The sequence below is a fragment of the Enhydra lutris genome, unplaced genomic scaffold (assembly GCF_002288905.1).
Source record: "Enhydra lutris kenyoni isolate GAN:26980312 unplaced genomic scaffold, ASM228890v2 scaffoldscaffold19, whole genome shotgun sequence".
NCBI lineage: Eukaryota > Metazoa > Chordata > Mammalia > Carnivora > Mustelidae > Enhydra > Enhydra lutris.
Genome location: NW_019154103.1, coordinates 3,851,505 through 3,865,733, shown reverse-complemented (window position 1 = coordinate 3,865,733; position 14,229 = coordinate 3,851,505). Strand labels below are relative to the sequence as shown.

The following is a 14,229-nucleotide window of genomic DNA, read 5'->3' as shown; positions in this document are numbered from 1 at the left end:
CTCTTTTAGTGCCAGGGAGCCCACAGTAAGAAAAGCCTTTTGTGCCCACTGCCTTTTGAATGGAATTGGGGTGCCGAGAAGTGATAGAGACAGCAGACTGCTTAAAGGCTGCTTTTTTTCTACAAGAATTTTTCTAATGTATCCCAGAGGGCATTTGATGTTGCAGCCAACTTGCTCTTTCTTCAACTGACCTGTCCTTGTGTCATCATGTCAGAGAAGTAATTTTCTGGACCCTATGCTTATCCTTTCTTTCCATACAATAAGTTTCAAAAGATACGATAACTCTGTTTAGTTTTTTCTTTTCCTTGTAGAAATGCAGTTTTCCTACATTTTTGATGGCGCGGGAAACCTGCATAGCTTTTCCCTGCCTTTCTCCTCCTGTAGCCAGCCAGTCACTTTGAGTTTTGCTGATTTTACTACCTATCTCAGTGGTTCTCAGATTTTACTGTGCATTAAAATGACCTGGAGTGCCTGCTAAGAGCAGGTCTGGAGTGGGGCCAGAGCCTCTGCATTTCTGACACATGTTTTGGTGCTGCTGAGTTGCTGGCTGGGGGCCATACTCTGAGGACCTGCTGCTCTAAATATTTTGATCCTCCTCTTTCGGTTTCACTACTGCTGCTCTGTTCAGGCTCTCATCTCCACTCTTGCCTGTTCTGTTGTGCTAGTCTCCTAACCTGCCTTCTTTCCTCTCCTCTACTGTAGTACTTCTGCAGTGCCTTGTCCTCCTCTAGTTTAGGGCTGCTCAGGTATATTTTCCAGGAGGTGCCAGGGAGAATCTCTCTAAAGGCAGGCTGATCCCTTGGTTAAAACCTTCAGTGGCTCCTGTTGCCTACAGCGGTCATTTCTACACTCTTAAATTTCTAACTAGTACAAAAGTATTTTGCTTAGTAAAAACATTAAAAGCAAGAACAAGAAAACTATCATTTACCACCCTCATTTTGTAAAATTGTTTTTTAACAAAAAAGTATGAACAACATGATCTCAGCAAAGAATAGGTTTTATTCAGAAAGTAAGTTGTAAAAAATATGTAATTTTAAAAATAAGGTTCTGCATTTTGTTAGTTTTAGCATAAAATATAGTGCTATTTTTCCTTACATAAAAATAAAAGGTCATGAGTTCAAGCCCTCCATTGGGCTCCATGATGGGTATGGAGCCTACTTAAAAATAAATAGATAAATAAGTAAAAAATACAATAAAAATAAATTTCATTCTCATAAATAGATTATCTTTTTTATTTCTAAGACCCAATTTGTGCCCATGTTCTTGGGTTTAAATGTTCCATATCAATTTCTTTTTTCTGTGTGAGGGCATGCTCCTTTCAACAGGAAATATAATTTCTTTCTTTTTTTTATTTAAGATTTTATTTATTTACTATTGTGTGTATGCATGAGTGAGGGGAGGGGCAGAGAGGAAGGGAGCAGGAAAGAATCAACCAGGGCTCTGTCTCAAAACCTTGAGACCATGACCTCAGCTGAAACCAAGAGTTGGATGCTTAACTGAATGAGCCGCCCCGGTGCCCCTTCAGTAGGAAATAAATTTTCTGAGTGCCCTGTGTGTGTCAGTGATTTTGAGGCTTTGCTAGCTAAGCAAGGCTGTCAGCTCAGAGACTTCATCTTGGTTTAGAAGACCAGGCTATTTTTTTCTTAACCATTTTTTAGAATTGACTATTGCTTCCCTTTTGTCTTTGGATCTAATTTATATTTGTTTTATTTCCTTGAAATTATTACATAGATGACCCTTTGAATACTTGTCTTAAGTGTTTGACATTATATTTAGGAGTTGGTAGTTTGTAGGAACATACTTGGGTATGTTTCCTTTTCTTGTCAGTATTTCAGGTTATTATTTCTGTTAGTTTGATCAAATAGTACATTGCTTGTTATTCCACAGTCCCCAACACAAGGTGATTTGGTAGTATTCCAACTATAAGTAGAATTTTTACACAACTTTGGTAGGTATCAAGAAGCGTTCCCTTTGTATTTACTGAAAGACCTAAATCCCAAGTGAGCGTGTATTTACTGAAGGACAGTTTGAATGTGAATGGCTGTCAGGATAAAATCTCTTGGCTAGAGATTTGTCAGTTGGTAACATATTGTCCAGAGACATAGAAAGAAATGTGGTATGATCTGTTTTCCAGAGAGGAATATGAGAAAGAAGACAGACATTAGTAATTAGCCACTACTTGGAAAGGACATGACTTCTGAGACCTACCCACTTCTCAGATATCAGTCTTCCTAACCCGTGAGCATCCGTAGCACTTGGGGCAGTGACTTATTTACAGCACTGAATACATTGATCATAAGCGTGTTTATAAGTCTCACTCCCACGCTAGACTGTATTTTAGTGCAGTGACGGCCTTTTTCACATTTGATGTCTAAGTTGCTGGAACATAATAGATGTTTAGTAAATGTTGATAGAATCACTCCTGTTGATTTAATTTTTGGGTTTTCTATATTAAAGTTAGGATCTTTACAAGTTTAAATAAAACTATTTGTTAAAGTCAGATAATGAGTAAAGCAACACACTGAACATCTGTTATTGTCAAAAGTATATTAAAGGAACACATTGAACATCTGTGACACACAAAAACTATGAGGCACGTTTTCAGAGAATTTATAATTCAGTAGTGTATGCCTAAGTATCAAGAAAATGTTAAAAAATTAATAGCTGTTGAAGTCTTTGCTGAGTTGAAGTTAAACATGAATTTGTAGCTTCTTTTGTAGCAGTGCTTACTGACCTGAGAACATGAGTAGAGAAAGCTGATGATGAAGATGATTCTAGGTTGTGGATGGACCAGTCACTGGCCAAGGAGAGATGGAGGCAGGGTAGCCAGACTTGCACTGAAGCTCTAGATAGAATGGAAACTTCTGGGCTTAGAAGAGTTTTAATAAAGGAACAATTGTAAAGACAAACTCACTTGGGATTTTAGTAAATCATCTCAAACATCTGAGTCATTTGAAAGATACACTCTAGTATGAGTAAGGCTTTCTTTGGAGATGGGTTTTTCAATATTTTATTTTATTACTATTTTTTAAAAGATTTTATTTATTTGACAGAGAAAGAGGGCACAAGCAGAGGGAGTGGGAGAGGGAGAAGCAGGCTTCCCGATGAGCAGGGAGCCCGATGTGGGGCTCAATCCCAGGACCCTGGGATCATGACCTGAGCCGAAGGCAGATGCTCAATGACTGAGCCACCCAGGTGCCCTGGGTTTTTCAATATTTTAGATCTTTATCACTTAATGAAATGTTAGCTTTTTGAGCAGAAACAGAATTCTATCATCTTTGACCATTTTAATAAAATTATATCTTTATTTTCATTTAGTAATTTTCCGGCTGGTAGCACCCACAGAAGAATCAGTAGACTGGGATATTCTTGAAATTAAGCGCCTCCTTGATCACCAGGATAATATTCTCTCAATGGTTAATGTCAATGGTAAGCTTATAGTGTGTACATGTTTATTTTCTGTAAAATTTTGCACTTGTTAACAGAACCTGTTCTGAACTTTAGTCTTGTTTTGTTTTATGATCATGTAATTAGCATCACTTAAATAATGCTTTACACTAATAAGGATCAGCAGTCTAATTATTCTGAGGTTTAAGCCAGTGGCACTGATCCAAGTTTCATAGATTGGTAGGTCTAAGAGGTAAGAATAAGAAAAATAGAATGAGGCAGAGAAAAAAGATGATGGAGGGAGCATGATTATCTCAGGTGCTGTGTGGTAGCTGTGGGATGACTGTCGTAGGCTAAAAATACTAACACTTAGGAGCATTTCAGCATTTTTGGCAAATGGTTCTGGTTAGTTTTTCTTATATAGACCACACAGTACAGTATCATATAGCAAGATACACACTTAGAGCAGAAGGAGCGGGTTCAAGTGGGGTGGAATGATTAAAGACTGCCAGAGAATACCACCAAGATAAAGGAAAGGTCTGCAGAAGTTGGGTCATATCTGCCCTCTCTGGCAGTTGTGTGATTTGACTCTCCAGACATCTTATTTGGAGTCACAGTGATATTAATCATCATTTCCTGTGAGGTGACTCTGTCATCTGAAGGCAGGGTAGGATCGCAGACCACCAGTCCTGGCATTTAGTTGGCCGACTTTCAGATATAGCAACCCCTCTGTATCATCAGATCTCTGCTGGGGGATCTGCACTCCACGTTCAAAGGAGAGGAATCCTGGGTGGCTTTCGTTTGATGACAGTCTGAAGGAAACTGTGAGAGAAACTGTGCGGATGCTATGAATATGATATAGTGGGAGGACTGGATGGCCCTCCCTGACCTGAGCCCTGGGTTGACTCTTTTTGAGTGATACTTTGTATAAGCATGAAGGAAAAACAAAGGTGAGTACAGATAGCACCAAATGCAGTCTTCCATTTTCCTGCCACTGAATCACATTTTCAGATACGTGTGTGAGAATGCCCTTTCCAGCAGCAAAGTCCTCTTCCCTGATAGCCATCTTCTTACACAACCCAGCTGCAAGGCTTTCGAAAGACTAGGTTGTCTGTGGTGATAGAAGTTAACATGTTGGGAGCACCCATTTATTTTTCTCTGGCGGCTCTTACTTTCTCTTGCCATGGTGGGCAGCACAAAAGACAAGCTCTTACTTGGGGACCCTCTGACACTGAGCCCTTAGCTCCAAGGCCCTGGAGCTGCTAACCAAAGCACAGCAGTGCCCTGGCCCATTACACTGGTCAGGCCTAGTTGTTTAGTGATGGAGCATCGGTACCATTGGTTCCTCAGGGTTCCTCAGTGAAGGTGATGGGAGTTTACTCAGGAGGCCCTAACCTCATGGCATTTCTTTTGCTGTGTGATATGCAAAGAAGCTTGTGACAGTTTAACCAAGAAAGTGTTCTTCAGGTATTTCTTTGCAACTTCTTAAGGGAAGGAAAATGGAAATCCAGAACCAAAAAATTGGTAATGAAAATTACAGGAAACCCCTAGTACTTTCTACTTTATTAACTCCCTGACCATAAAATTACACTACAAAAAATAAATAAGCCAGAAGCGTATCGAGGAATCATATATGGACAAAGAGTCTGTTAGAATTTGAAAATGATATTATGACAGTCGTATTTTGTATGTAGGCATGTTTGCTGTACTGCAAATTTCAGTGATCCTGATATGATTCTGTTGTATAATTCCCAGCTCCATTCTCAGCCCTGTGTCTTTTCCCCACAGTTATCATGGAGGATGTGGCTAATTACTGGGTTTGTACTTCACAGGGGAAGTACTTTTTCATTGAGGTGCCCAGGCAACCTTAGAATGGTAGGACAGAATTCCCACAAACGTGGATAATGAATAACAGGTTTGCCGGAGATATCGGAGTGTGTGAGCAGAAGGTTTTCTAACACAGACATACAGAATAACTTTGTTTACGCCTTCTAGCAAAAGGCTCTGGTGCTTCTTCATTTTATTCCTTTTCTTGTTTTGACACCATGGTATGGTAATCACAAATCATTAGTACTTGTGAGGGAAGGATAGACAATTACAAGAGTAAGATTTCATACTAAGTGACTTTTGATACTTACATTGGATGAAAATCCATCCATATATATCATTGAGCTGGTTTTGTGTGAAACATTTTGAGTGTCCTCTTTGGGAATATATATTACACAGTGATAAATTACACTAACTTAGCTGAATACCAGTATTTTGTTTTAGGTGAAAAATTCCAACTGGGCACAAATACTTTATTTCTAACACATAAATGAATCACAGACAGTTGGGGGGATTAAGTCAGAGCAGGCAGCTCAGTGGTCTCGGGGTTAAGTTAACTGTTAAAATGACACATGCGGAATTAGTGTCAAGAATCTTCACTCCTTCACTTTTCTGGTTCTTTTGTAGTTTGAAATTGGAAAGAGGAGGGAAAGGGATGGAAAGGAAGGTCACGGAAAGAGTAGTACTACTTTAACTGTCCCACTAATAAAATTAGAAACTTACTTCTCTGCACAGATGAGAAGTGAACTTGTTTCTTCACAAAGCAAATTCTGTAGTCTGTTAACGAACATAGAAATTGGATTGGGGGGGGCGCCTGGGTGGCTCAGTGGGTTAAAGCCTCTGCCTTCAGCTCAGGTCATGATCCCAGGATCCTGGGATCAAGTCCCGCATCAGGCTCTCTGCTCAGCGGGGAGCCTGCTTCCCTTCCTCTCTCTCTGCCTGCCTCTCTGCCTACTGTGATCTCTGTCTGTCAAATAAATAAATCTTAAAAAAAAAAAAAAAAAGAAATTGGACTTGGAACCAAGACAAAATAATTTACATGTATGATTGTTGGTAATTTTTTATTTCTAAGAGATTGTTCACCTAGTAATTAGATATTTATGTCATGGTTCATTTGATAAATGGAATAATCAAATCATAATTAACTCATCTTTGATTTCTTACATTACAAATAACTGGATGTCTTAATACCATCATTATGGAATAATACTGGGGGCTCAGAGTAACCCCGGGAACTCAAAGATAACATTAGATGCTTTCTTAAAATAGCTACACATTTGTTATTGGATTTTTACACTCATCCTCATTTAATGCATAAGAAATCCAAGATAGAAAAAGGTTAAGTGATTTTTTTGAGGACCAGGGGCTAGTAATAGAGCCACAATTAGAACGTGGGTTTTTAGACTCACATTGTATTGTTCTGTTCTACCTTACCTAAATATGTAGGATTAAAATAAATTAATTTCTTTAAGATAATTTTTAGTGTCAACAGTTGTCTCTCTTCTTTTTTTTTTTCTTTTTTTAAAGATTTTTATTTATTTGAGATAGAATGAGAGAGAGAAAGAGCACAAGCACGGGGAGCAATAGGCAGAGGGAGAAGCAGACTTCCTCCCGAGAAGGGAGTTGGATGCAGGCTCCATCCCCGGACTCCGGGATCATGACCTAAGCCAAAGGCAGCTGGTCAACCGACTGAGCCATCCGGGCACCCCAGTTGTCCATTTTCTATTACATATATAATTTATAAGGTTTCTTAGTTGGCTCACTAGTTTTATTTTAAGATTATAAAAACTTGTTATTATACAAGTAATACATACTCATAGTAGGAAAATGAGAAAACAAACATGAAGAATGTAAAAATTAAAATTGTCCCATGCTGTAGAATTAAGTACTGGTCATCCATATCCTTCTAGACATTTTTCTGAGCATATGTAGGTGTATACACATATGGCTTGTTGTTTTTTAATAGTATGTTATGAGTATATTTCTAAAGCAATAGAAACGTACTTTTACAACTCAATTTTTAATAATAGCATTAGTATTTTTATTTCGTAGATGTCTTATTTATTCAGTCCCCAATTGGATATTTAGATTATCTTCATATTTTTAATAATATGTATAATAACCTTGTCATATATATCTTTTATCTACTTTCCTAAGGATAAATTCCTAGAAGTAGAATTGTTGGATCAGTGGGTTTACATTTTTTTTTAAAGGTTTTGATGCATATCAACAAACTCAAAAGGACCATAGCAGTTTGTACTAGTACATTAGTAGGCCCGAAATGTGTTGATTTCCTATGCTGTTGCCAGCATTGGGTATTCTCCTGTTTTTTGTTTTTTTGTTTTCTTTTTAATCTTTCCCAGTTTTCACATCAATAAGTAGTATCTTCCTGCTTTTAGATTTGATTATTAAAGAAATTGAGTAACTTTTCACATCTTTACTGACCATTTGTATTTTTTGTTTTGCCTGTTCAGGTCTTTTCCCCATTTTCTCTCCTGGAGTATTTGTCTTATTTTTAGTGGTTTCTAGGAGCTCCTTATGTATCAAGTATAACAAACCCACTTTGACATCTGAGTTGTCCTTTAAATATGATTTTTTTTTGCTAAGTAGATATTTACGCATAAATCTTTCCCCACCCTGCCTTTTATAGAGCTTTTTAGCACTGCTCATTTATAAAAGCATTTATCTTTATTTTTTCAATCCTTTAAGCATCTTTTAAAAAAGATTTTACTTATTTTAGAGAGAAAGCGATTGCATACACGAGTGAGCAGGGGAAGGAGACTCAGCTCACAACCATGAGACCATGACCTGAGCTTGAAACCAAGAGTCAAATACTTAACTTAGTGAGCCACCCAGGTGCCCCTCCTTTAAGCACCTTTAATGCTCTAATATATTTGAAATTTACTTTGGCATATGTAAAATAATAGAAAAAATATATTGGTCTCTGCTCCCAGTTCCTGGCACAGAGCTCCTAAAACCCCATAATTTCTTAAGTGATAAGAGCACAAGGAGCATCTTTTGTTCTAATATTTGGCCTAATATTTCTTGATATAGAAGCTCCTAAATCTCTTGGAATTTTCTGGGTGGTAGGAGTGTCTTTGGTTGTAATGAGACCATTATTTCTTAGTGGGCTTCTGGATGGGGGCTGGTCATCAGAAAGACCCACATGCTGATTAGAAACTTGGAATTTTTAGCTCCACCCTCCTTCTCCAGAGAGGGGCTGGAAATGGAGTTAATAATTGATCATGCCTACATGAGGAAGCCTCCATAAAAATCCCAAGAGTGTGGGGTTTGGAGAGCTTCCAGACTGCCCCCCACGTGGAGGTGCTGGGAGAGTGGCCAACTTGGAGAGAACATGGAAGAGACATGGAAGCTCCACAGCCCTCTAGCCCTCCCCACACACCTTGTCCTACAGATCTCCTTCTGGATGTTCATCTCTGTCCTTCATCGTATCCTTTTATGGCAAACAGGAAACTGTTTTCCTGAGGTCTGTGAGGTGCTCTGGCAAATCAGTTGAACCTGAGGGGGCGCTGTGAGAACCTCTGACTTAGAGCCGATTGGTCAGAAGCACAGGTAACAACCTGGACTTGCAACTGGCATGTGATGCTACCTCCAGGTAGAGTGTCAGAATGAGTTAAATTGTAGGACCCTCTGCTAGAGTCACAGAATGGCTTGGTGTAGGAAAAGCCAGCACACATCCGGTGTCACAAGTGTGAGTATTGTAATACCGTGACAGGAAAAGAGAGACACCGGAGAAGGGTCCATTTTCTAAACAGTATATGATCCAAGGTAAGGTTCTTTTATTTCTAGTCTTCACTTAGTTAACCAGATAATCCAGTGTGAGGCATTTCTTTCCTCACTGAATTAAAATGCTTTTGTCACATACTAAAAAACTAAGTAGACTTGAGTCTTTTTCTTGCTGTTCTGTTATATATATCTGTTTGGCTTCTAGGTATTTCACTCTTCTAAATGTTGTTTTATAGAGCATTACTAGTAGGTAGTCCATTCTTTTTTTTTTTTTTTTACCTTTAACCTATGTAAAATGATAACTAATGAGACAAAAATGAACTCTGCCTAGATGTGAGTTTTGTAACTGGCTCCCATGTTGGAGAAATGATCATCTGGGATATCCTGGATTGGACCGTGCAGGCCTGTGAATGCAACTTCTGGGACCCATCTCCACAACTGGACACCCAGCAAGAAATAAAACTCTGCCAAAAACCAAACGACATTTCTATTCATCATTTCACATGGGATGAAGAGGTAAGAAAAAAAAGGGGGGAGGGAAGGGAAGGGAATTGGCAATAGTACTGGCTCTCCTCACCTTAATGAGATGTAATAAGATGTTGTGAGGCTGTGGTAATAACATAAATATTGGTGAAAGGACCTTCATAAGGTTGAAGTTGTTTTAGTAAAAAGGTATTTCTAATAATACATTTGGAAAAATGTTTTTGCAAATCCTTCAGAGGATCTTAAGATGATAGTGTCCCTATAGCGTACACTTCTTTGTGTCCTTTATAGGTCTCTTGGATGCTTAAGATGTGGAGTGCAGGTAATTTTGCTCATGTTGTCCAGGCAAAACGAAGCTAAGTACTGTCGCAGGGATAGTGTGTTATGTGAATGGCAGTTGCAGTGGTACCTCAGCAGCTTCCGCAGTAGGGCCGTTCTGCAGCCACAGCTGCTCTCTCTAGCTGTCATAGTTCAGTGAGGGAAGGTGATGCTCAGGCATGTAACATGCAGAACTTCTGTGTTGGTGGTTGTGTCCTCCAACCTTTCAAGTGCCCTGAGCTTTCCTTTGCACTTCAGGGGGCCGTACGGTAGTTAGGACTAAAAGCTAGGAATAGGGAAGGTGACAGTGGCTTTCTGATGTCATAGCTGGGCTGGAAATCTGTTCTACTGTGTAGTGGCAAGTACTAATTTTATGCCCATTTCTCAACCTCCCCCCCCACCAGAATGTATTTGCTGCGGTTGGAAGGGGTTTATATGTGTATAACCTTCAAACGAAGCGTGTGATTGCTTGCCAGAAAAGCGCCCATGACTCTAACGTCCTGCACACTGCCAAACTTCCGAACAGGTACACGTTCTCATCTGTTCTATAACAGATGAAAGAAACTCACATTTCCCAGGGCCACCAAGGTGATTTCTCCAGTGGCAAAGCTTATCTAGCCCCTGGTTTGACCTGGTAAATTTTTTTGGAAATGGAGAAGACCCATGGCTGTCTCTAACAGCAGAGTTTGTGGCAATATGTTACAACATTTAGAAGAAGCAGGGTTCAAATGAAGTACATGGAATTTTATTATACGGAGAGAGAACATTAAACTTTGGTATTTATTTAAAAAGACAAAGACTTTTGGGCGCTGTGTGCTCATTTTTCTTGTTAGATTTTCCATAAAATCATCTTTTCATTGTAGTTGTTGATGGCCAGAAAGAAATGGTCATCTCCTTGTAGTGTGAGGCTACTAAGTGAGGGCTTTCCTGTCAGGATAAATTTGGCTGCTGCATTTCTAGCGATGAAATCGTGGGAAGGGAATACTATTTTCTATGCAGGATACTTTTAGTGTGAGAGCCACCCTGACAAGAGCTAGAGTAAGAGGTGGGAAGGGGGCGGGACGGATCAGGATATTGTGCAAGTGTAATACACACTGTTCTCCTGTGTTTTACAAAATGGGATGAAGTATTTATCATTTGAGCCAGTTTAACAGTATAACGGCTGCCCCTCCCAAAGAGTGCTTTTACTTTGCATTGTGAAGTCGTGTTAAATTGGGATTTTTGTCAGCTCCTGCCATGAGCTGGAGAAAAGCAGCTGAGGGCTCCTCTGATTTTTCACTGCAAACGTAGCAGTGGCCCTCTATGGTGCATTCTCTTTTTATCACAGATTTTCTGTTTTGACAGGCAGTTAGTCTCATGCTCAGAAGATGGCAGTGTACGCATTTGGGAGTTAAGAGAAAAACAGCAGCTTGCCGCTGAACCTGTCCCAACAGGTGCGTGTCTTTTCTCATAGGCAGAGGGCTGCCGGTTACGTGCGGTGCAGGAGTCTTGTACACTGTGCTCCAAACAGGCGTGTTACATGATGCCCATGCTAATCGGGATCTCGGATTCATATCTTAATATTGTTTTAATGCAGAACTGCCTGTTTTTCTGCAAGTCAACTAGTATTTTATTGTTCTCAGGGAAACTCTCATTTCTGAACATATGGCCCATTAAAGTAATTATTCATTATCTGTCATAATGCTTGATAGGCAAGGAGGATTTGTACCATCAGATATCAAATTAAGTGTTCTTTCAGCCTGGAAGCACTGATATCGAACTGAGTTTATGGAAAAAAACTTGTGTGTTTGTATCCATCTCACAAGCTCTTGACCTGCAGGTGTTTGGTTTGAAAAACAAAATCCTGGTTCATTAGCAACCTTTGTGTAAGAACTCAGGTGCTGGTACCTCTGGAGTTTCTTCTGGTCAGGTTAAGTGCTGGGATATTGTTTTGGATACACGTTGCTGTTCGTTGACCCTTCGTCGATAGATCTGTGTTGTGACTTCCTTTTTTGGACACTGACATCCAGGCCTTTTACTGCTCTCCTCTTTGAGAGAGGAGATTTTGATTCCCAGTGCATTTTTGTCATGTTACTACACCTCCACCAGTGGGTAGATGGGGCCAATAAAAGAAATGAGCAGCAAACCTGGTAGTTAAGATGAAACGAAGTAACAGATTTACAAAAACCCTAGCTTAGCGTTTCATACCATCGCCTTAGCCCTTGACTAAAATACGTACAGAACATCTTTGCATTTAAATTTTCTGTTTTTCTGATCTTATATTTGAAGAGCACAGTAATTTTGGAAGTGATCAAAATGATTGTTTTTCTAGGTTTCTTCAACATGTGGGGATTTGGAAGAGTGAACAAACAAGCCAGCCAGCCTGTTAAAAAGCAGCAAGAAAATGCCCCTTCATGTTCATTGGAGCTTATTGGAGATTTGATTGGACACTCCTCATCCGTGGAGGTACCATTTTTAATAGACATTTAAAGGTTTAGGGCATTCATATAAAGACCTGTTTTTTTTTTTTCTGTATGTTTTTGCTCAGTCTAAACATGGATAGGTTATAGCATGTGCAATTAAGATCCCCCTTTACAGAGACATGATGTGAGGAAGCAAGGAATGTGTTGCTTCTAAAAATGGGCTTAACCACCATTATTTAGGAGATGGAACAGCTGAGAAACGACAACATGAATCATGTTGAAGACCTAACAGTAGAGGGTGCATGGAGGGTTGCATTATATATGTAGAGTTAAAGCCTTGCAGACTGGAACAGAGCACTGTTTTTACCTTCTTTTGAAGGATCGTATTTTGTTAGCTTTCCTAAGACTTAGGGCATTGGTTATTGCTGTGCATGTATGAAAATATTAGTTAAGCATTGTAATATGTACACAACTCTTAACTTGTGGAAATCCAAATACGTTAGTATTTACTAAATTTACTATAATATTTAAAATATTGCCTATAATGAAGGGAATAAGATCATTTGAGGTAAGATGATCGGAACTGGTAATCATCTATAAGCAGAGCCCTAAGTAATGAACGTCTTCCAGTGTTCTCCCCTGGTTCACAGCCAGGGGGCGGCAGACTACTCTTCAGTTGAAGGTGTGTTTATGCTTAGCCACAGCAGCACCACACTTACCAGTCATTTCCTCGATTTTAGGCAGCATACTTGACACTGGAGTTCGCAAAGATACATGTAGGATAATCCTTGCCCTCCTGGGTCTTATAGAGAGGAAGGACACAGCCCAAGTAAGTTGTTATCCTGAGCTGCTCAGGCAGGCCCAGATGATTGTAGACAGTGAGTGCTTAGGAATTAGAGGGTTGCGGAGGGTGAACATAGCCTTGTGCCCCCAAGTTCCCTAATGTTGGGTATTGGGTCTTGTTGATCCTTGCTTTCCTCTAACATGTAGCCCGGTTGTTTTCCTTTTGTTCTGCTTTTTAACTCTGCTTTCGCTTAGGTGGCTGTTGTGTAGTGTGGGACTGGGGAGAACAGAATGTGGTAGAAGTGCAAAGATTGTATCGACATAGAGGCATGAGCACACTGGCTAGGCCGGAGCAGTGGTTTTCTGTGAACAGACACTAGGAGGAGAGAAAGCCTGAGAAGGCAGTTTTGCATCAGATGGTGAATGTCCTTGCCTGTAAGGCTGGTGAATTTTGGCTTTATTTTTAAAACAGTAGGTACCCCACTAAAGGTTTTTAAATAGTGGGGGTAAGGGCGCCTGGGTGGCTTAGTTAAGGGTCTGCCTTCAGCTCAGGTCATGATCTTAGGGTCCTGGGATCGAGCCCTACATTGGGCTCCCTGCTCAGTGGGGAGTCTCCCTTAAGTATATTTATCTTTAAAAAAAAAAAAAAAATGGTGGGGGTAACCTTCATAGTGGCATATTTGCCATAGTGTAGACCTGAGGAATTTTCCTTAAAGTGTTGACATTAAAGCTTTTTTTTTTTTTTTTTTTAAATCTCTGGCTTCTTTCAGAAAAATCTTGGCTCCCTTTTGGTGCTACTTCCTCCTGAATTTCCTCATTCCTTTTACGTTTTTACCCTTACTTTCTAGCCAATCCTGTTACCTGTAGTATTTTGCTCCCCTTCCTCCCTCTCTTCACTTACAGATCATCAGCTGAGGCCTTATCCTGCTTTGTTCAAAATTATTTCAGAGAAAACTCCCATCCTGTTCTTCGATATTGTATTTCTCTCCTTTGTTTCATTCTTGCCTTTGCCAAGCTCTACTCTCTTCTCCAGAGGTAGCTCTGCTGCCTTCTCATTAGCCCTTTTTTTTATTCTTCTTTTCTTCACCAGGTATGACCTTCCCTTCAGTTGGGAAGTTTTAGGTTTTTGAAGTTTTGCCAGTTTCAATGGTTACTCATCTACTCATCTAGGTCTTCTCTTTCTGTGGCAAATCCTACATTTTTTAGTACCCTGGTTACATAGTCTTTGTTTCAACTATGATGTGATTTCACAACTGAACTAGAACCTTCTTCTTGGTAGGGA

The 14,229-nt window shown here is 39.7% G+C and overlaps 1 protein-coding gene across 1 annotated transcript in view; it reads left to right on the top strand.

Moving 5' to 3' along the window:
• The window catches only part of LOC111148360 (WD repeat domain 41), a 41,452-nt gene that overhangs the window by 26,542 nt on the left and 681 nt on the right, over window positions 1-14,229 (top strand). The window contains exons 8-12 of the mRNA XM_022504856.1: window positions 3,319-3,429; window positions 9,293-9,477; window positions 10,167-10,288; window positions 11,107-11,195; window positions 12,074-12,207. Coding sequence (XP_022360564.1) covers window positions 3,319-3,429; window positions 9,293-9,477; window positions 10,167-10,288; window positions 11,107-11,195; window positions 12,074-12,207 — 641 coding nt within the window. The remainder of the gene's footprint in view (window positions 1-3,318; window positions 3,430-9,292; window positions 9,478-10,166; window positions 10,289-11,106; window positions 11,196-12,073; window positions 12,208-14,229) is intronic.